Source organism: Apteryx rowi, unplaced genomic scaffold (genome assembly GCF_003343035.1).
Source record: "Apteryx rowi isolate R43461 unplaced genomic scaffold, aptRow1 scaffold_241, whole genome shotgun sequence".
In the NCBI taxonomy this organism is placed as follows: Eukaryota; Metazoa; Chordata; class Aves; order Apterygiformes; family Apterygidae; genus Apteryx; species Apteryx rowi.
Genome location: NW_020448764.1, coordinates 1,255,377 through 1,276,845, shown reverse-complemented (window position 1 = coordinate 1,276,845; position 21,469 = coordinate 1,255,377). Strand labels below are relative to the sequence as shown.

The 21,469-nt window shown below is 36.4% G+C and overlaps 1 protein-coding gene across 9 annotated transcripts in view; it reads right to left on the bottom strand.

Annotated features, from left to right (window-relative positions):
* MAP3K4 (mitogen-activated protein kinase kinase kinase 4) overlaps positions 1–21,469 on the bottom strand; it is an 81,454-nt gene that overhangs the window by 59,214 nt on the left and 771 nt on the right. For all 9 annotated transcript variants that reach the window (XR_003253600.1, XM_026066481.1, XM_026066478.1 and 6 more), the window contains exon 2: positions 4,943–5,133. Coding sequence is in view for 8 of the 9 variants with exons in the window: in XM_026066481.1 (XP_025922266.1) it covers positions 4,943–5,133 (191 nt within the window). In the remaining variant the exon portion in view is untranslated. The remainder of the gene's footprint in view (positions 1–4,942; positions 5,134–21,469) is intronic.

Sequence of the window (21,469 nt, the reverse complement as noted above, 5' to 3'; positions counted from 1 at the left end):
AGATGCTTTAAAACTGAAGAAACTACATTTCCCTCCCTGAAGAACACTTTGTTATTTTAKAGACTGATAAAATATCTGGTAAGTGAAGCAACCCTACTTATTTGATCAACTAAATCTTTTGCTTTATTTTCCTGGAAAAAATTGACTGCTCTGGAATGAATGTCACTACTGATGCATAAAATTTCCTCATTCTGTTTTGTGTCTACCCTCCCCTCTTTCCTATTCCCAACCTCTTTTACATGAGCAGGAAGGAGGAAGGCTGAGTTCTATTAAAAATTCTTCTGTGTTCATACTAGCCTATTCTTTGGAAACAGCAGGAAGATGCAGTATGTTCTGTTCATTTTTAAGAAAATATTAGTATTCATCAATCAGTCTGATGCTAACTGTACTGGCTGTAACCACTTCTCTCCTTGTACAAGTGCACAGAATTCTGAAATGGACAAAAGAAAGATCTTCTTGGGCTTCTTTTTCATCAAGAACGTTCTTAATTTTTGAGTTTATAAACTTTGATGTTTCATAAAACATATACCTAATCAGTTTTATTGTTTCTACTGTATAGTGGGTCAATTTCATTTTTTTCCCCAAGTGTCTAACTGGAGGAAAGAAAAGCATTTAAAAAATATAAACACTGATATAAAGCCACAAAAGGACAGAGTAACCCATGCTTATGGTTAAGCGTAAGATTAGTATAAAATTTCATAAGGCTAGGAGTCCAAAGGACTTTTTTGCCCTATAGTAATGGGAAGGTGGTGGCAGAAAATAGAGCGCCCAGTTTTAAAATGTTATCATTTAAATCTCAGAATTCAAGCCTCAATTCCCATTCACTGGATTTTCATACTTAAAGACAATATTATTTGCCTAGGCATGCTTTCTTGAAGGCTGAGTTAGGTTAATAATGTTGCAGAAAATTTGTTTATGCATGTGCTGGTTCTCTGGAAATGCCAAACTTAAATTTACAAAACATTGTAGAACATCACAAGTTGTAGAGTAGTTCAAAAAGAGAAGACTGAAAATGCAGGATATACAATTCCTTTATTATCTGCAATTTGGTGGTCAGTTAAGTCCCCTTACCCAGCTCAACGGCACTTGTGGAAGAATAGCTTCATAGGAGTTCATGTTTATCTGACTAAGGCAGCTTCTCAGTTTCCAGTCTTCCTCCTCCTCAAAGGCAGCACCAGATTAATTCTGCTTCTATTTCAAGCACCACTGTCCATTAAGGGTCTCCCAGCCCAACCACCATCTCTTAAAAGCCTTTCTCTGCTCCATCCAGAAAGAATACTTTCTGGATCGCTTCTTGTAAAGACCCTCAAAATAACAGTTAAATAAATATGCATATTAGGTGTGAGATCATTTATATGAAATAGATTATATTTTATTCAATCTTGTGTTATTCTATGACATCTGGCCACTAAGCTAAACTACGAGATTTTGTGAAAAATCTGAGATCCAGGAATACACAGCAAACAAGATAATATGAACATTTTTAGAACTGGCCATTATCCTGCAAGCTGTGCAAGTACACTGCAGTTTTAGGAAAGCACAAGCTGCCCAGTAAAAGTACTAAGAATTATTGATGCGGACTGAAAGATCATCTACTAGTATTTTTCAAGAATTTTCAGTGAGCACCTTCATGTATTTTGGCAGAGATGCTACTTTTCTCTATGCTCTGAGGGACATCCAGGAAATGATCACAGGCAGAGACAATGAGGAATTTCAAGGAGTCTAAACTGCAATTTCTATATTTGTTAGGCATTTCTGAATGGCTTTTCCAGGAGAGTAATAAAGACCTCCAACAAAAGATATTTACACACGGTAGGATCTGAGTGGTGTTTACCACTTTCCTTTGTGTGAGTTCAAATAAGCCTGTTCAAACCTCCTGCTTCTGTGTGGTTTCAGCTATCATGATTCAAAGCTTAGAATTCTCATTTAAGGACAAGAAAGAGGGAAAAGAAAGCATTACATCTCATAGGAAGGGACAGCAGTGTGAAACACTATCTTATCTTTATGTAGGCTTAGGAGGGTAGTACCAAAAGGCAAGTATCTTTCACCTGGCATGCCATTTTGAGTTGCAGCTCTCGGGGATTTAATGCGCCAGAGAGTTCCCTAGACCCAACATCCATATGAAAAAAATCAGGTCTTCTGATGCAGAGGAGAATCCTGAAGATTGAATTACTTGGCAAGGAATCCAGCAATCAACCAAAAAAGCTTACAGAAATCTCCATCCATGGCAACAAACTTGTGATCCAAAAGCACTAATTGAGATTATAAATATCCCTCAAAAAAAAAATATATATATATATATCCCTCAAAATAAAAAAAAATCCCTCAAAATAAAAAATATATATAGAGATATAGATATCTATCTCCCTCAAAATAAAAATCAAAGCTTCTTGTTTTGACTGAGCAAGGACGTACGGCTTGGAATCAACTATGAAAAAACTTCTAACCTTCACCTCCCTCAGTGTTGTTTAATTTGCTAGGAAAGGAGAAAATATGTGGAAAAAAGGAACTTGAGGGGTGTAAGAAAGTGGGGGAGAGAGGATGCACTTCCAGTATGAAGTTCCAAAACTTTCATATGCTTGTCCAAAAAAAATGACTCCCATGGGTCTTGGACTACAGGAGAAAATTCAGAAACTAGTTTCAGACTGCATTGTGTTAGTTTGGTTTTTGATTATTAACGCCAATCATAAGAAACAGTGTGACAGAAATTAAAAAAAACTGAAGACACAAATAAGCAAGTCTGATGCCCAAAATTCTTTCAGCTGTCTAAATAAAGGAAAAATACCAAATTAAGTTTGTGTTATAAGCAAACATTCAAAAAGTTATTTCAAGTTTACTTTTAAAACAGATTACTTAAATCTATTAACTCCTGAATTGATTCTCTTACTGAGGTAAAACCAGTTCAATATGAATATCTGCATACACATAAGGTCAATTAACAAGTCCATTTTAAAAGGGTTTTTTTTTTTTTTTTTTGGGGGGGGGGTAAATACAGAATAAAACAAAGTTAAACAAAATAAATTATTTCCAGAAAAGATATTTAACACTATACAACACTAGCCAACCTCTGCCCGACTATAAAACATCATGCTTTTTTTCCCCCAGAAATAAAGCAACTAGACTAATAAGAGACAATCATTCCTGTCCCAGAATCTAATCTATACAGCTAAACAGACAAAAATAAAAATACATCCATATATTTAAGATACACTCACAGCAACTAAAAACAGATTTTTATTGTTCCAGAAGCATTAACCACTTCCCTCATGAGTAGAAAGACCTTGCTCCAAGAACTTAAAGTACTGCAAAAGACACCTTCTTCTTTCTCATAAAGGTATCAATCCTTAACATGTGCTCAGCATCAGAGACCAAAGAAATATTATGAATTATAGCTCTTTTTAATATCACTATTTTTTTCAGTTTAGAAACATTTTTTTTTGCAACCGCAGAGTTAAAAAGAAAATCACAGAAAGCAAGAAAAGTTATTTAATAACTACCATATACAGAATTAAACAAGGCTAATGTTCCATTAGAAGAGCTTAACTTTGCCAAAAGGCACAATTAAAAGCCAGTAAAAAGGAGCTTAATGATTCCAATGACTACATAGCTAACTGGCAAGTATAATGACACTTCTTTTCAATTTAGTCTAAGGAGAAGGTATTTTGGGGAATGCCATTGAAACAGTAACTTTATTCAGAAGTTGCCTGAAATGGAAGAGAAGCAAGAGCTTTGGAAGATATTTGTAGGAGCCTTTCGTTTATTATGAACATGCACTAGACAACTCTATTCACTGAAGAATAGACTATATACTTTTATTTATGCTAAACCATTAACTTTCTTCTCCCCTGTGCTCTACCTTGAAAAAGTATTCCTTTTAATTAAATGCACTCTGTGATAGTATTTCATATATTATATGAAGCAATTATAAAAATTGTTTCCAAAACATCAACTGGTAACAGTCATGCTGCCATAACAACTTTGACAACCAGCCTTGTCTGATATAATTTTTGGCAAAGTATATTTTGTATGAAAATACTGAACAGTTTGTTAAAAAATGGCTTTTGCAAATTTTGCACCCATCAAACTCAGCAAAACAAGTAAAACTAAGTTTTTGTGGGACGGCTGCTTTAAAAAAAAATGTAGCTACCATGTGTTTTTTTAAAATTATTCTGTCAACAAGCAATTAACATATTCTGCATCTCAAAGTTAAAGAAGTGCTTAAAATGCATATTTCAACCTGAAAATGTTTAATATTAAATATCATTACCTAGTAACATTGGGAAACAACATACATAAAGTATCTTTTGGGGTTTTTTAGGTTATGGCTTTATTAAACTAAAAGTAAACTACATGTAGAATATTTTTTATTGTTAACAGTAAACATCCCTTTTCAACTGTTTCAATAAAAGTAACATGCAGTGGTAACTATAACATAACTACTTCTGTGACACTACAGAGCAAAAAAAATAAAAACAAAACAAAAAACAAACTATCACTGAAAACTGAATTTTTCTATAAAACAGATTATGAAATGCTTCAGAAAATAAAACTGGAGCAGAGAAGCAACAGGAGCATTACTAGAGACCACAGAACCACAAGAACATTTGATTGGAGGGTACACCTTAAAGGTCACGTAATCCCAACCTCCTGCTCAAAGCAGGGCTTAGTTCAAAGCTGGTTTAGCCTGCTCATGGCCTTATCCAGTTGTGTTTTGGAAATTTCCAAGGATGAAGACTCAATAACCACCCTGGCAACCTGTCACTGTTTCATCACTCTCACATACCCAGTCGGAATTTCCCTTGTTGCACCCTGTGACCATTGTCTCCTGTCCTTTTCCTGTGCACAGCAGACTCTGGCTCCATCTTCTGTGTATCTCCTTCTGGTAAGGCAGAACTACTACTACTATGTTATGGTCTTCTAAGCCACAAAAAAGCACATCTACCTTTCAAAGTGGAACGGCTAGCAGGTCTCCCAACATTATTTTTCTGATGCTTTGTTGACATACGTTTCATCTGTCGGGGCGTACTAGGAGGAGAAGTTCCATAGAAAGTGTCAGCACTTGCTTCATCTGATAATTCCTCAGGTTCAGATTCAGAGATCTTGCAAGTAGCATCTTCTGATTTGCACTCTGTCCTGAAGAGAACAAAATTAAACCATGATGTTAAAAATACAGATTTTTTACTTGCAATAGCTGTTTAGAAAGCTAATTGATACGCTTCAATCAAAGTAAGCTTTCTGTATTTTCCTGCCACACCCACATATATTATCGCAAGCTTTTAATCACACACATCCAGGCAACTTTCCAACAAAGCAAAGTGTACGCAACACACAACAAAGAGGATGTATAGTCAGAGTGTCATTAGGAAAGCAGCATAAACAACAGCTTACATTTAACATATTTGTTTGTGAAAAAACTTGTGACAAATCTGAAACAAGAGACACATGAAACAAACCAAGGATCAAAAATACAAATATAATACAAGACAGTCAATTTAATCAGTGACAGAGACAACAGTAGAAGTCTTCCTTTCAATCCTCCACCCCCTAACTCGTGCATCCTATGCAGGCAACTTCTAAGTTCACTGGAAAGGCACTCCACCCTTTCCAAAATTTATAACAAGTACAGCAGAGCTGAATGTATTTTTCCACTGATTTTAATATTAAGTAGGTTCAGTCTCAGAACTTTTTTCTTGTAGCAAGAAAATAGCAGGGTCTCATAGCACCTTTTTAATTAGCCCCAGCTACTTTGGCCCTTGGCAAAAATGCAGATCAATACTTAAAGAATTTAGAGGTTAGGCATACATAAAACTAAAGATAATGCATATATGTTCTTCAAAGCAGAAGTCATCTTTTTTAATAGCACTGATCTTGCAAAAATTAATACAGGTGGTTGGCTTAACCACTGGGAGCTATATCATTGATTTCAGCAGATGGCACATCCTTTTGCAGGATAAGTGCCCGTGCCCGTACAGCATCCGGAACAATGGCTTTCCAACCCCAAATGAGACCTTTTTTTGCTATTACACCTACTAGTATTGGCAGCAACTGTAGAGTAGCATTACATGCAGTGTTATAGGACATACTCTATTTTTTTTTTAAATGCTGTCTTATCTTTGTACTCTTCCAAAATTCTAAATTATTTTGATTCAAATTGTTCAAAGATAAAACTATAGAGTAACATCTTTTTTTTTTTTTTCTTCTTTAGTGAGGAGCAGACCTGAAGGAAAAAAAATTGCACATTATCACATAGTTAAAGCTAGCAATGGTACAATTCCATGGCAGAACAAGACAATCTAAGTTCAGACTTGCTGTGACTTTGAGCTCCCCTTCATCTCAACTACAAATTCCTAGCCCTTCTTTGAGTCAGTTCTGGCACTTATACAACTGTCAAAGCCAATGCCAGGAGCTGATCCATCTGTAAACTGACATGGCAAAAAAATGCCATTAGTTTTCATATAGAAATTCTGAGCAAGCTCAAAGCACAGCTTCCAGCGCCAGCTCAAGGGAATGGATAAGGTAGAGGAAGAAGGTCCTACATTTGGATCAGTTCACATTGCTGAGGAACTAATATCCCCTGGAAAACAAAAACAAAACTTTTTCTTGTTTTATGTCATTTTTTGTTGTATACCTACTATTGTTCTGTATCACTGTCTGGCTGTTTTGCCCATTTTTTTTCTCGGAACCATAAAAGTAGCAATGTTTTCTACTTCTATAGCAATAAATACAAAGGATTCCATGTTAGAGTTAGCGCTGCATTACAGTGCTGCAATAGCCATTAAGAGTTCATGCATACGCTCTATATAAACAAAGTCAGGGTGATTTATTTCAGCATCACGGAAAATACTGATGAAATAAAACAATGTTAATTTCTAAATTTAACACTAATTGTACATCTAGAAGACAGAAAATTAAATATTTTCACATAATAAGCAGATGCAATATTAGTTTCAACACAAAGCAAAATAAAGACAAAGGTGAGGGAATTGTTTGTGAAAAAAATAAGGCAGTGATTTCACAGTGGTATTCAAACAACTTAAAATAATTTTAACTGAGCTTCAATTCTGACCTATGGTCATATCTAATTTCCTTAACTTAGTTTTTTAATGTTAAAAAAAAAAGTTATACTTCAGAATATGATTACTTGCAGAAACGAGAAGATTTATACCATCAAGGCTACTGTGGAAAAAAATTTAGTGTTAATGTCTCTTAAATTATTACTGTTTCTTAAATTTCAAGCTGTATTTACCTAGAAAAAGCAAACAAAAATATTAAACAAGGCATACACAACTGTATTGTCAACCAGCCATTTCCTCTCCTGCCTGAGCCTTGTCAATGACACTTGAACCTGCTGACCAACTGCAGTCAACTGATACAGAACGTAAGATCACAGACATATAACATTCTTACAATTTTTAAAAAATATATATAGTAGCACAACAGAGTGACACCATTGAGGAGAGACAGTCAGAAATCATCTATTGCATACACAGCTTGTCAACACCTAGTTACCCATGCACGCAGCTCTGGACTGACTGTATTGCATGTTCTTACTTGGCATTAATTTTATAGAGCAGCAGTACTCAAATGTTTTGGATGAAGCCTTCCCTCCTCCTTTTCTATAACAGACTGGACTGAGAGTTGACTATCAAACTTAGACACAGAACTGGTCAAGCAAATAAGCCATGCTAGACCTGTACATCTACACATATTCTGATACATGAACTCTGCATAAACCAAGAATTCTTCAGTCAAGCTGTATTCTCACACAGCCTATACTCTTCCATCAGGCTTTATTAATAGAAATCAAGATGACTTAGGCTCCTCAATCACTAATTGTTTCTAAAGTCCTAGTCCACAAAACATAACTATAGGTTTTGGACCCTAGCTTCAAGTCTCTGTTTTTGAACATTCTATCCTAAGCATAAGAGGTCTACAGTWACTTTATAAATATACTAAAAATCTGAATAATTCTTCGGCATTAACAGTGAAAGGTTGTTCTGAAATTACAAAGAAAATTATTCTCCGAGAGTAGAGGAAGGTTCACATTAAATTGGAATTAGCTTTAAAATATCTATTTGACAAAAAAAACTTTTTTTCCCAGTGGTAAATACCAGCTTTTATTGGTGAGCTTTCAAAATGAAAGTTCTCAAAATCCAACACAAGTCTTCTGGGCACCTACTTCAGAACTGCATGCTCAAACTCTCCCCCCAGAGCAAGGTCACAGGCTTCTGCTTGCATCTTCCACATTCAGAGTTCATGTCCCAACCACTTGACTAGTAATAAGAAAAATCTAGGAAAGGATAGTCCACCTTCTAAACTGCCTGAACTTAAAGCCAGCCCTGACTTGGGAGCCTTATAGCTGCCTTGGCATAGCACTACATCCAAGTGAATTAGTGCTGCCAGTCCAGTGAAAACACAAAGAAGGAAAAAAACAAACAAACAAAAAAACCCCCCACACTGAATGATCAGAAAATCAAATTTCCCCCAGCCCAAATCAGAAAAAGCAAGATCTTAACCATGGGGTTTCTATCTTAGTTACCCACCAATCAAGTTATTACTGATTCAAGCCATACTTTCTCTCTAGATGTGAAACGTTTCTAAACTTGAATCTTTCTTCCATTCTGATACAGAAAATGAAAGTTCTAGAAATATCAAAATATTCAGTGTGATGGAAAAAGTGTTTCATGCAATCTAGTTACAATTCAATTCTAGCTTCTAATGCTGCAATATGAGAAATAAATATGTATTTTCAAGTATGAACAACCCCAAATAAGTCATAGGTTTACTCTTTGAATAAGTTTGCATAGAAGATGTATATATTTCAAGTATCTGGAAGAGTATTTAAAAATCATTTCTGCTAGAGTAGTTGATTCAAGTTGTTTGTTTTAATTCAAATTAAAGACAGACAACAACAGATATTTAAAAGGCAAGTTCTCTTTTTTTAAACAAGGGGCTTCATGATGCAGCTTTTAGATTTAAGCATAATATCTCGAAACAGTGTTCAGATTTATGCAACTAGTCTTCACAAAAAAAATATTAAAAACTGGCTTTAAATCTGCTAGCATTGTACCCAGACAATGATACTATTACTATAACAACTCTGTTGCATCTGGACTACATAATATCTTAGACTTAATTTATAAACAAATGGTTCAACTAAAAGGCAAATCCACAGAATACTATACATTCTGCTTTATATAATTAGTAACTAATGGCAAAATTTAAAACAGTGATTTGGGTACCACATATAAAGTCAACCTGCAGTAATGCAACAAAAATTAATTTTCTCATTAGRCACCCCTAAATCAAACTATGTGACAGTATATTAACCATAATTTTCAGCAGATTCCCTACAGTCATACTTCCATGACAAATGGAAGTGGATAACCATTAAGCAATGACAACTGAAAATAATACTTTAAGAATTCCTTATTAGTTTCTAACATTAACATGGGTGACACCAAACAAATAAATTTGAATAATAAAACTATTATCAAAACCAGGATATTTTATTATGCTGTCTTCCAACTACCAGTGTGATAAACACACAAATACACACCCATTCTATACTTCCGTGGCGAGGAAAAAGAAAAAAAAAAAAAAAAAAACACCAAACAGCTAGCTAGTAACCCTGAAAACAGGTTTTCAGCTTTACCTCAGCTATGAACAAACACTTGCAAATTACCAAGAATAGTATGAAAAATGGTGCTATAAGAAAATTTAAAAATATATCATTTACCTACAGTTATAACATGATAAAAAAACCCTTTGGCTTAACTCTTGGAGTACTTGGTGTAATTCACCAAGTATTAAATAACGTATTTATTTTTGGTTTTCATATGAACTTCCAATCAGATATACTGGAAATACATAAGAGAACACTTACATATGTAAACCAGCTTTCTTTAAAGTAGAGACCAAAAAAAAAAAAAAACCACCACCACCACCACCACCGTTTTATTACTCTTTCCCTGACCAGTGAGGAAAGATGAAATCTTCCTCTCACAAGAGGAGGTCAGATGTAAAACATGCACAACCAGGCATACGTGCAGTCTCATATTAGGACTTGCTTTAAAAATAAAACATGACAAATACAGTAAATTAGCAATCGTGGCAGATACTCTTTCATTCCTCTTGGGGAACGCTTGCTCTGTCCGACTGAGAAAGATTACTTCAGTACAGTGGCAGTCAGGCACAATACCACCAACAGCTAGATCTCCTGCGAGTGATCAATGACATACAGCAACAGCATTACTCTCCGAGAACAGCTACAGGAACAACTGAACTTCAGAACATTTTATGCTGCTCATTGACACGTTATAAGTTGATCAAGTTCATACATAGCAACAAGCAGTGTTAACACAGTCTGAACTGACTCATTGCTCCACCAGCAATATATCATTTGAATTTTTTATAATACTAGTATTAAAAATGCAGTGCAATCTAATCAAATCTTTTGGACAACTGAGGCTTCAAGGGAACATGGATAGAATCATGACAGGCTTTTATCCTCTCTCACTATCTCCTGCTATCACTATCCACCCAGCTGATCTTGATCTTACCAGGGTAAATGCAGAGAAGGGGGAAAAGGGGAAGGAGAAGAGGACTCCAGGGCTGAGTCAAGTCCCCAGTAGATTTAATTCCATGGATAGGCTGCAGTTCAGAGTGACACCAGGACCTCTGCCTTCTCTCAGGCTATGGGACCCATTACTGCAGCACAGCCCTCTCTCATCACCAGCACTACCCACTGGTGCCGTATATGCAATTATTTTGCTTTAACATACATCTGGGAGAAGAATAAGCACCACTCTAGCTCAGAGGGGTAAGAAATTTAGTCTGCCTCCATCCCTTCACATACGTCATTCTTGGAGCAGGCCTGCAAACACCATCTTGACTCTGGGGAGAGCCATGCAGGCAAAGAAACATTTGATCTAGATCATACAGAGCAAGGCTGACATCAATACCTGATAATGTCAATCACAAATTACATCTTACTTTCTACCATTTTTGAGCCAGACAAGGAATGTTGCTCATGCTCTGATGGACTGATTGCGAATGATTGGAGGAAAAAAACATGCCAGCCAGCAAGCAAGTTAGCAGTGAGATTAACAAAAAAAATTAAATACTGTACTGTTACTTTGTCTTGAGCTGTAAGTAGAAATAAATACCTTTAACATTCAGAATAGTTTTGTTCTCTAAATGAAATACTGCAAAGCTCTAGATATACTTAGTGTGTGAAATTTCTCCTCTCACATTACAGCTTTGAGATGAAAGCAGGCAAGTTCATTAACTATTGTAGATAAGCTTTAGAAGTTACCTAAGAAAAACAACTCAGGTGGTACCTTAGCACCACCTGTAGTCTAAGACAAGTCCTACAGTGAACTTGGCCAAAACAACCACCACATAGTATCACCACCTTTTTTAGCCTACCTTCCTAGCCTTGTGAAATCATGCTGTTTGTGTGTCTTCTAGTAATCTACTTTGAATAAGCCACTATCAGCCAAATATAACAGAGTAGTTTTTGGATGTAATTTGTTCCTACAAATTTAGGTGGATGAATAAGTGGAAAAGGATCTTGTAAATGATGAACTGAGAAAATGGAACACAAGCTTCCATCCACTTGGACACCAGAAAAAAATTATTTCAAAGAACTCTTGCAAACTGCCCTACTGCAGAAAAAACTTCAGGCAGAGCACTCCCCTCTGGTTTTGCCAAAGACAAATCAACCACAAGAGACTAAACCACATGAAACAAGAAGTCATTAGTTCCAGTGCTTATGGAACTATTTTTTCAGTGACCTCACTGGCCAGGCGAGGCAGAGGGTGGGGTAGCAATGCTCTTGTGGGACTGGCAGAACAGATCCTGAGGCACTTGCATTAGGTCTCAGCTCCAAGACAGCTTAAAACTAAGGCAAGTTACCTTGTTATAACGGACCAGCAAAAACACTCTTTTCCTTTTGTTTTTACAATATTTCTTCACCAAGCTGACTGAACTTATTGCTATCTTCAAAGACCATAAGCTGGTTCTTTTTTCAACAGTCACTGCATTGCTTGCTTCTTGGCATGTCTGATGAGAGGGCATGGAGTCACTGTACTATTGAAAACACCCTCCAATCTCACTCCTTAAGTATACACATAGCTATACAGCGGGATCCGGTCTGACACACTTAAAATTCAGATTTTTTTTTTCTGGGTAACTTGGTAAGCTGTTCTTTAATTTGTTATCACAAAACATACAGCACTAAAAGACACATTACAAAACAGCAATCATGCTCTACAGAACCACTATGTTAGCAGCTGACAAAATGTGCTAACTTGATTTGGCTGCCTTGTTTGGAAGGGGGAGGAGGGCACAGGCGGCAAATCAAGTTTAAAAATTCCAAATGCTCAGTTTAAGGTTTGTGTGCATGGAGATTATGTAAATAAAGGCTGTTTCTCAAGTCAGAGCTGAAATCAATAGCAATGAACGCAAAGACTCAGTTTCACCAATGAAAGCCTTCTTGTGCAACAGTGCGCTACACGCATCGGGTCTGAACTAAAGCAACTACATCAGCTTAGTAACACTGTTATAAATTTCTGTCACACAGACAAAACCAAATAGCTTTCAGATATACATGGTCATCAGCAGCAATCTCCTCATATTAAAAGCATAGTTATCACTCTAACAGGTTACTGACACTGCAGAAGAGTAGCACACTTAACATTACAAACACAAAGAGTAAGGAAATCTACAAAACCCATAAAATGGGTTTGGCAAACCTAAGTCAAATGCTAATAGTATTGGTTATCACACAGAATTGTTGGTTCCTAAATATAGTTACAACCAGAAAAGTTTGGGAAACACTAATCAAAGTAAGCTTGCTGTTTGCTACCAAAAACTGCAGGTTCTCCACCACAGCCATTGAAAATTGTCCTAATTTTAATTAGGTATACACCCCAAAAAACAGAAGTTCAAAGGATGAAAGTGTAAGTTACAGCTTGTCAAATATACTGAGGAAAGTTTAAAGCCTGATGCTTATGAGGAAGACAGGAAGTGCATAGTTTTCACATCAGTCCATTTACAGGCTTCTCTGAGCCTCAGTTTTAATGAGTAATCCTCCTCAGTTTTTCCCTGGGAATACAGAAGAGACTGTAGTCAGGACACATAAATCAGGAATATTGGGAAGGCTGCAGGAGCAGTTTGAGGGGAAAAAAATAAACAAACAACACTCAGCTTTGAAGTGCAACTAGTTACTACTGTATATTACAACATGATTCATTTCAGCCAGAATCAGAAAGACAGAATACGGACTTTCTTCAGCTTGTGCATGTAGCTGATGACAGATCATTTCTTTTAACTGTTATTAAGTCAGAAAGTTGGCATAAAAATATATGATTCCAGCACAACCATAAAAACTGAAGTAAATCTTCCAGATTTTCAAAGGTCTGGAACAAAAAATGGGAGAGGGGGAGAACTAAGATATGAAATTTCAAACAGCAGGGCAGGGGAAAAAAAAAAAAAGGGGGAAATATTGGTGATGATTCAGTAGCTAGGGAACCACCTCATTTCCACTGCTTTGCGGGCAGACACCCAGATTCCCCATATCTTCTACATTTTAAAAACAAAAGTTGAGCTCAGAAGAGATGCCACTCATTTCAGAGTTTTTTTTTTTTTTTTTTTTTTAAAAAAAAAGGTCATGAGCCTTTGGAAAGATGCAGTCATTTATCATTAAAAGTAAATTACCAAATGAAATACTAATGAGGAGTAAAATAGGGAAAAATTCAAATTAACTGGGCTGAAGTCACACTGAATATGATTTTTAGCTAGTATAAACTTTTTACACTTCACTGAAGCATTATGAAAACTTTCAAAGTTTGTAACAACTGATAATAAGAGGCCATGCTGAAAACTGATGGCTACATGGAATAACATTTTTGTAATTTTCCCTTTACACCAGCTCCCCTTGATCCTCGTAAACAGGAGTTAGAATATGTTAGGCACTTACAGATACTAGTTCAAGTTCCTTACAGCCACTGCTTATCACACCATACACAGCTTAAAAGCATGTTGGGAATCACAGCAGTAGAGGTCAACTGATTAGACTACAGGCACATAGCAATAAATTTGAGTTAGGCAATTATAACACAGTAGCCAGAATAATCACCCACCACAACAGTTACTAAGCCGTGCACTCCACAAACTGCTGCTGTAAACAGCTTCCTTAAGTTTCAAAGATATTACACCATTCACACATCAGTAGGGCTCCTTCTCAACACTTCCTATGGCACGCTGCCATTTCCATACGAAAAATTGCAAGATCTGTACAAGGTCCACCACTGAATCATCAAGCACTTGTTCTTGACACTAAATGCCTTGGTCTTAAAGGCAGAGTGCCTATTTTTCAAATATATGCTCTTTAACTAGATTTAACCTGATAATTAAAATATGGAGGAAGAAAAAGCTTCATTAGTTTCTAGTAACGCACATTTTCAACTAGCTAAGGTAATGGAAAACATGATCAGTACACATTGCCAATCATACTACTTTTAAAACTTAATTAGCTATCCCTAAATATAGTTGTAAAAATAAAGATAACCAACATTCCAACAAGAACAGAATTGCAAATCTTCATCCTGCTGCTGGTAATACAAAAGCAAACATGATTTTTAAGTAACCATCTCTGCATTTGTAAAAACTGAAAAACAAAACAGTATCAAGTTAGAGCTGCTAAGTACAAAACACACCACAGCTCTGTAATCAGCCACTCTTAAGTTCTTTGGGGCAGTAGCAGTTTTCATTTTATCTGCATCCTCTGCAAGAGGATGTAAGAGCACTTAGTCCTGGACCAAACAGCACAAATAAGGAACTTCATTAATCAACCAGTAGCACTTTGGGAAACTAAGACTGAGGATTAGACAACCTACTCAGGAAAACACATCAAGATGAAATCAACTAAAGTCCTGCTAAAATATAGGATTGTTATCCGGTGTAACTTAGATGTAACATTATGAAAGCATCACACACTTCTATTTCTTAATCATCTTTTAAAATTCTCTGTTCTGGAGGAAATTTTGCCTAGTATTTTTTCTTAAAAATCTTCCACATTTGTGAATATTAAAAAAAAATGCTGCAGCTATTGCACACAAAACAGACACTAGAAACAGATATAAAGGCAGAAATAGAATAGTAGTAAAAAACCTTGACGGGAAGACTAAGCACAACTCCAAGGAAGCCTTCAGTAAAAAACAAGAAAGAAATTTCATTTAATACTGGAAGATTACAGAGTGGTAGCAATTTGCTCACAATTAGTACAAATAAAACTATTTTTTGTTAAATAGATCCTGTGCAAATCTAGTAAAGTCTACATGCATAGAGGGGGTGGGGGAAAAAAAAAAACAAAGGGTTTAGGCCATGCTAAAAATTAAGCACCAAGGACAGTAAAACCCAGCTCAGTCTGAGAAGCCTGAAGCAAGTACATCTGCTCCAAGACCAACACTGGTTTATAACAAGATTTCACTGTAACATAAAAATACAAATTACATCTTCTGCATCTCAATATCTGCAAACTACCACAGTTACCTTTGCGAAAAGTGTCAAAGTATTAGTAGTTCACAAACTTCTATATTCTTGGGCAGAAGCTCCCAAGTGCTTGATTATTACGACAGAAAAGCATAGTCACAAAGAAATGTAGCAAAGTCTACGGAAGCTGGGGAGAGGTGTTGAAACATCTTTTGACTGATGATAAAAATCTGATAAGTTTCAAGAAACCAGAGAGAGGATCAGACAAGTTAAAAATAAACTAAGCAAAATGCAAATTAGTGTTCATCACATCTTTTTATTGCAAGCAGATATAAGAGCTACTGAGGCCTACTTAAATGATATAAGGAAATAATTTTTCTTCTGCAAGTTTTATCAACTAGAAATAAGAACCAAAAAAAAAAAGAGCTCTAACATTTTTGGCAGTTCTTCATGTTCTCATCTCAGAAAAAATAATAGTCACAACTTCCTGTTCTTTTTCACTACTAAATTTGGAAACAGAAAAAGCTTAACTAATGTTTCCATCCTGGATTATTTTAATTTCTTGTACAAACCTAGATTATGACATAGTAGCATTTGCAGAATATACATATACATTCAGATCTGAGCTTTTTTTCCCCCCATACACAACAACATTATTTAATTAAAGCCATACTAAAGGTTATTTCAAAGAGAAAGTATCAGACCCATTTCTATTCCATTTTAATGCTTCTGACATTTTTCTGTAACRTGTGAAGAACATGTGAAAACGTTGATGGGTTTTTTGGGTTTGCAGACCCACATTTAAACCTCCCAGGTGAGGTGCTACAAACAGATCAGAGGCCAGAAGAGTAGAAACAGGAGCTGAGAGCTTCACACAGTCCACCTAGTATCAGGTCTCTTCTCCCCCATGCCTCAGAACGACTAATATCAAAATATTAATTGTTTTCAGTCACCATGCTTCATCCTTTGACTTCCACAGATCTAGTTCTAATTTTCAACCCCAATTTTATCCTAACTCATCTCTGAGAAAAAATATTTTTTCAAACTGACTTGTCCAAGAACAGCACTTCTTTATGGCAAGTTTCAAAATTTTTATGCTTTCATCTCTAAAATAAAGAAGGTTGAGCATTATATAGCACTTTATAAATCCAAAGGTTAACTGTGGTGATTAAGTTGTTGGCACTTACACAGATCGGATCCCCAGGTCTCAAGCTATATACCCCAAAAATAAGGAATATTTAATTAAGAACTATGAAAAATCTGATTCTGACAAATCTGGATGCATTTTCGGGAAAATTTCTGCCGTACCAGGAAGATACAAACTACTAGGAAAAGAGACACTATGCCAGAAAGTGTTAAGCTGCTAGGCTCAACTATAAATGCATCATATGTAACAGTGATAGGAAGCACATAGGTCTACACTAGAAGAAGGGGATAGCAAGTTCTGTAACAGCCATTAATTTTCATTCCATGACCCTTGGCTCCCCCTCTTCTCTTCCCCCAAACTCTCCCATGCACAAACTTTACTCTTACTGTAGAAAGTTCCATTCCTAGAGAAGAAAAGCTATCAACTGATCTTCATCCCAATGAAGTCAAAGCCTACAAGAACCCTGAAGGTGAAGCATTAGAAGTTAAATACATTTTTAGTGGAAGCTGGTGCCTAAGCACTTTGTAAATCTGGACTACCAGTCTATTATCTTTGCAAAGCGTGGGTAATGCAATGGAGCTGTAGTACTCTGTACCATTTGGAGCATCCCAAGCACTGAAGGTTTCATGTCCAAGGGCACTTCTACAGTGCAGCCAAGAAGTGACAGAGATGTATGTAACTCTAGCCCAGTTATCACTTACTTGATGGATGTTCTATAGCTAAAATGTTTGGTTTTTTTTTTTAATTGATTTATAAAGCAAATAGAAGAAAGTAAACCAGCAGCACATCTAAGCTATGGGCTGAATAAACCATACATGTTTACCAGATTAGAAAGCAACACATTGCAGTCACCACTATCACATGGTAGAGGGATGCAGAAGGAACAGAATGAATTTCTTCCTTCTACCCAATGACAGTAGGAGATATTCACCAGGGCAATAAAGTTATACCCCATCTTGTCTGGAATCCATAACTAACCAAGCAAAGGTTCATGGCAAGCTGATGCTATTTTACATACAGAGTGCTTGGACTGGACATGAGCTAATATTTTAACATCTGACAACTCATTAAGAAAGACACAGACATTCCTCATTAGGAAAGACAAAGACACTCAAATTTGGATGTTAAGAGTGAGTATTCCAGTTCGGCTTTACATTTGCAGCGGGGCAAGGATGAGCCTAGGACAATTTTAAACTTTTTTTAATGAATAAGCTTATAAATTATTTTTTAAAAATTAAAAAAATATATTTCATTACCAGTTTATGTGTAGCATCAAGCCAAACACTTAAGAGCTAATGAAAAGTAAAGGAAACTAATAGTCCTGCAAAAGTAAATAGCACATGTGCCCACATTCAACAGTAAGTCTAACTACACAGCTGAAAAGCAAAAGCTGAGATACCTGCACCTTTCCATGCTGACCCAGGTCAACATATTATTTGACTAGCAGTGGGCAGCGTAAAAGACTTCTAAATATATTTTTGATCAAGTTTAATAGAATGGTTTGTATATAATTTAAGGAACACTGTTGTCACATATGCAAAATCTTTATAAGCCTTTAATACTCTCGATTCATTCCCTGAAATAAAAATTACTGCGTATCCCTCATCCTTTTAAATTCCGTAGATCTGTTTTTCATCTCTGCATGGTTTGCATTCCACAAGAGCCAATATCACTAGCTTACATAATAATAAAACCAACCTTGACACAGACAGCACTAATTAACAGACATAAAAACAACTCAAGCAGCCACACAACACAGACTAATCCTTGCTGCTACAAATGCCAAAGACATCTCAACCAGCACTTCATGTGTGTTTGTGCGTAGGTGGAGCAATCAGTCATTCATCCCAGTCTTGTGCGTGTAAACAAGAAAATGTAATACATGAAAAAATAGAGATTATATCTTACATCCTTTAAATACATGAAAATAAAATTCACAAAAAAAGATGATAAAGCTCTACACACTTTAATATTCCAATTGAAGTGGTGATCCCAGGAGAATAAAGTAATTTTAATTGTTTCACCACTGATACACTGTCATACAGATACAGTTTAGCAAGAAGAAAAAATATGTTAAACACAATTTGTGACATGACCTCAGGCTTCCCCCAAACAACAAATGCTGCAGACTGACAGCCCAATTCATTGTCATCGTACAGTCAACAAATCTGAAGACCACTGAAAAATTCCCCAGCACAGAGGGAGCCTCCACATTATTCAGAATTCTGCTCTTCTTTATTCACAGTCCTGCTCCTTCCTTCACCCCTTGGACTGGACGTATGCCAGGAGAAAAGAGGGCTACAAGCAATTAAGTACAAGTGAGAGTAGCCCTACGGCTCTTGCCTTTGCAGTGGCACCAAAATTGGCATCCCAACAAAGGAAATGCTTAAGGCCTCACTTTTCTCTACAGTGGATTTTGTGCCAGAAAGTTCTTGGGAATGCCTAAGATTGGGATCAGAAGATGTAAAGCCTATAAGCCATAACCAAGAAGCGCCAAACATGTATCTGCTTTAACTACTGTTCTAAATTATGTAAGTGGAAAGATCTTATCTTGGATACTTTTTGTTTGCTTGCTTTATAAGAAGGGTTGACATCTAAATGTGATTTTCTTCCCAAAACTTTTTTAGCAGCATTATTTCACTTAGACATTGGGCAGGCTGCAGTGATTATGGGTAAGTGCAATCCTCTCTCAAACTCAGCATCTACTCTTAGGTTCCCTAATTATTTTTTGGCTTGGAGCTCCCACACCTCTCTCCACACCCCAAAGTGTATGTTTCAGGGAAGAAAGGAAGACCCAAAAGAAACTGCTTGCTTTTGGAGAGGGATTCTCAATCAAATGGTTTGGAACATCTTGGGCTAAGAATTGTGTAATTCAAACAAAGCCATGAATAAATTGTATGCTTACCTTAGTTTTACAAAATGTACCATTGCATTTACATTCTGACAAGGTAGAGAATCCTTACAGGAAGATCAGCACGTTACTAACACACAAGGCAGTCTCACAACAATAAAGCAATCAGCTTTCTTTTTTCAACAAATGTGGGTGTACTGCTAATGAGAATGACTGAGTTAATCCCCAACAGAAGAAAATATGTTTAAAAGAATGCATTATGCCACTGTGCTTCAGTGATAGCCAGAAGAACACTTTATTGTAAGAATACATTCATACTCCACAAACAGGATTGAAAGCCATCAGCCTGTTCCATGTCACCAGGTGGATTTCAAGCCTGTACATAGTCCAATCATTTCAACAAGATTCTGACTTTACATCTGCAAGACTGAATACCCAATGATAACTCCAAAATTTAAATCTTTAATTACCTTGCAAAAGCTTCAGATATTCTTAAAATTAATACAGAAATAAAAAAGTACCACATAAAGCCAGAAAAACAGTTCTCTTCTAAAGTAGATGTGAAGTTGGTACATAAAGTACATATTGAAATGAATCACAGTGGAGCACATGCAGTGCCCTACACAAATTAAGGCTACCTAATCATTTTGAGACATCTCCTTCCCACCCACCAGCTCACTCTGAAGTAACTAATTCAATTTTCATTTGCTGGGTAAAGTTGCCACCACACTATTCACACCCACATCCRACTCATATAAACTGTCTTTTAATAAGCAGAATCCAGTAGAGGTCAGAAACGGCCCCAGACAGGAAATGCCTCGGTGTATTCCATTTATGTACTGCAGATTACTCTTCTGCATGTACACACACAGGTCTAGGGTCACACTGTTGTACACATTTAATTTTAAATCATTTTCTGCTCAACCTGAACTATTATTCTTTAAAGCTATTATAAACAGGAACCAGGAAGCTTATAAATTCACTTGCCCTATTGGCATTCATATATCATAATATTACTGTTAAATCTAATTAAACTGTTACAAACCTTCCACTTTTGATAGTCTCATGGAAAAAAAAAAGTCATTAAAATACATTAATGGAAACTCAAAACAGTTACTCTTCAACTCCACAGTCCCAATCCAAACTTCACCACTACCTTTTTACTATATCAGTATGAAACAGTAGCTTGCAATATCCAAGAAAGATCTCAGGAATATGACAGCATGAAGTTCTTCTGTACAGTGCACCTGGAACACAATGTGCCTGACTATTCCCTTACAATACTAATTGATCACACAAGTGTTTTAAAAAACGTTTCCTGAATGCCTCCTAGTGAGAAGTGAAGTGCATCAACAGGATGTTATTTTAAAAGCAGAAATAATTGCTAGGGAATTAACAACCTGGACTTATGCAACACTTCTACAGCCAGTTGGAAACATTAAACCATGAAGTAATTTGCATCCTCATCTCTCAGCAGGGCAGAGATGGAGACTTGCAAAAAGCCAATCTGCAGGTCAGCACATTCAGGAGGTAACAGCAGTTGCAAAAAGCTCCAGACATCATAACACTAGCCTTTGTGTAAGGGTTTTTTTTTTTTTTTTTTTTGGGGGGGGGGGTTCAAATGTATCTTCTGACAAATATCAACTGCAGTATTGGCAGAAGCAACACTTAAGAAGAGGTGCTTGCCTGAAGACCCTACTGTTTTTTCCGTGTGCTAGAGAAACCCTAACTACCTGGTTTTAATCACAGCTGCTATAAAAACGGGATGCCCTTCTAGACAGTATTTCTGTCACTACAGCTCACGAGTCAACAAGCACAGGTCACACTTTGCCAGCTTCACGGGGGAACTAGAACAGATATTGCCCTCCCCTCTGCACACTTCTGAACGACCAGCTCCGGCCCTGCCTGCTGATAAAAGTTTTCCTGAGACTTGGCCTAGTGAGTTCCTGAGAAACGCTTGTTTGCTCCTGCTG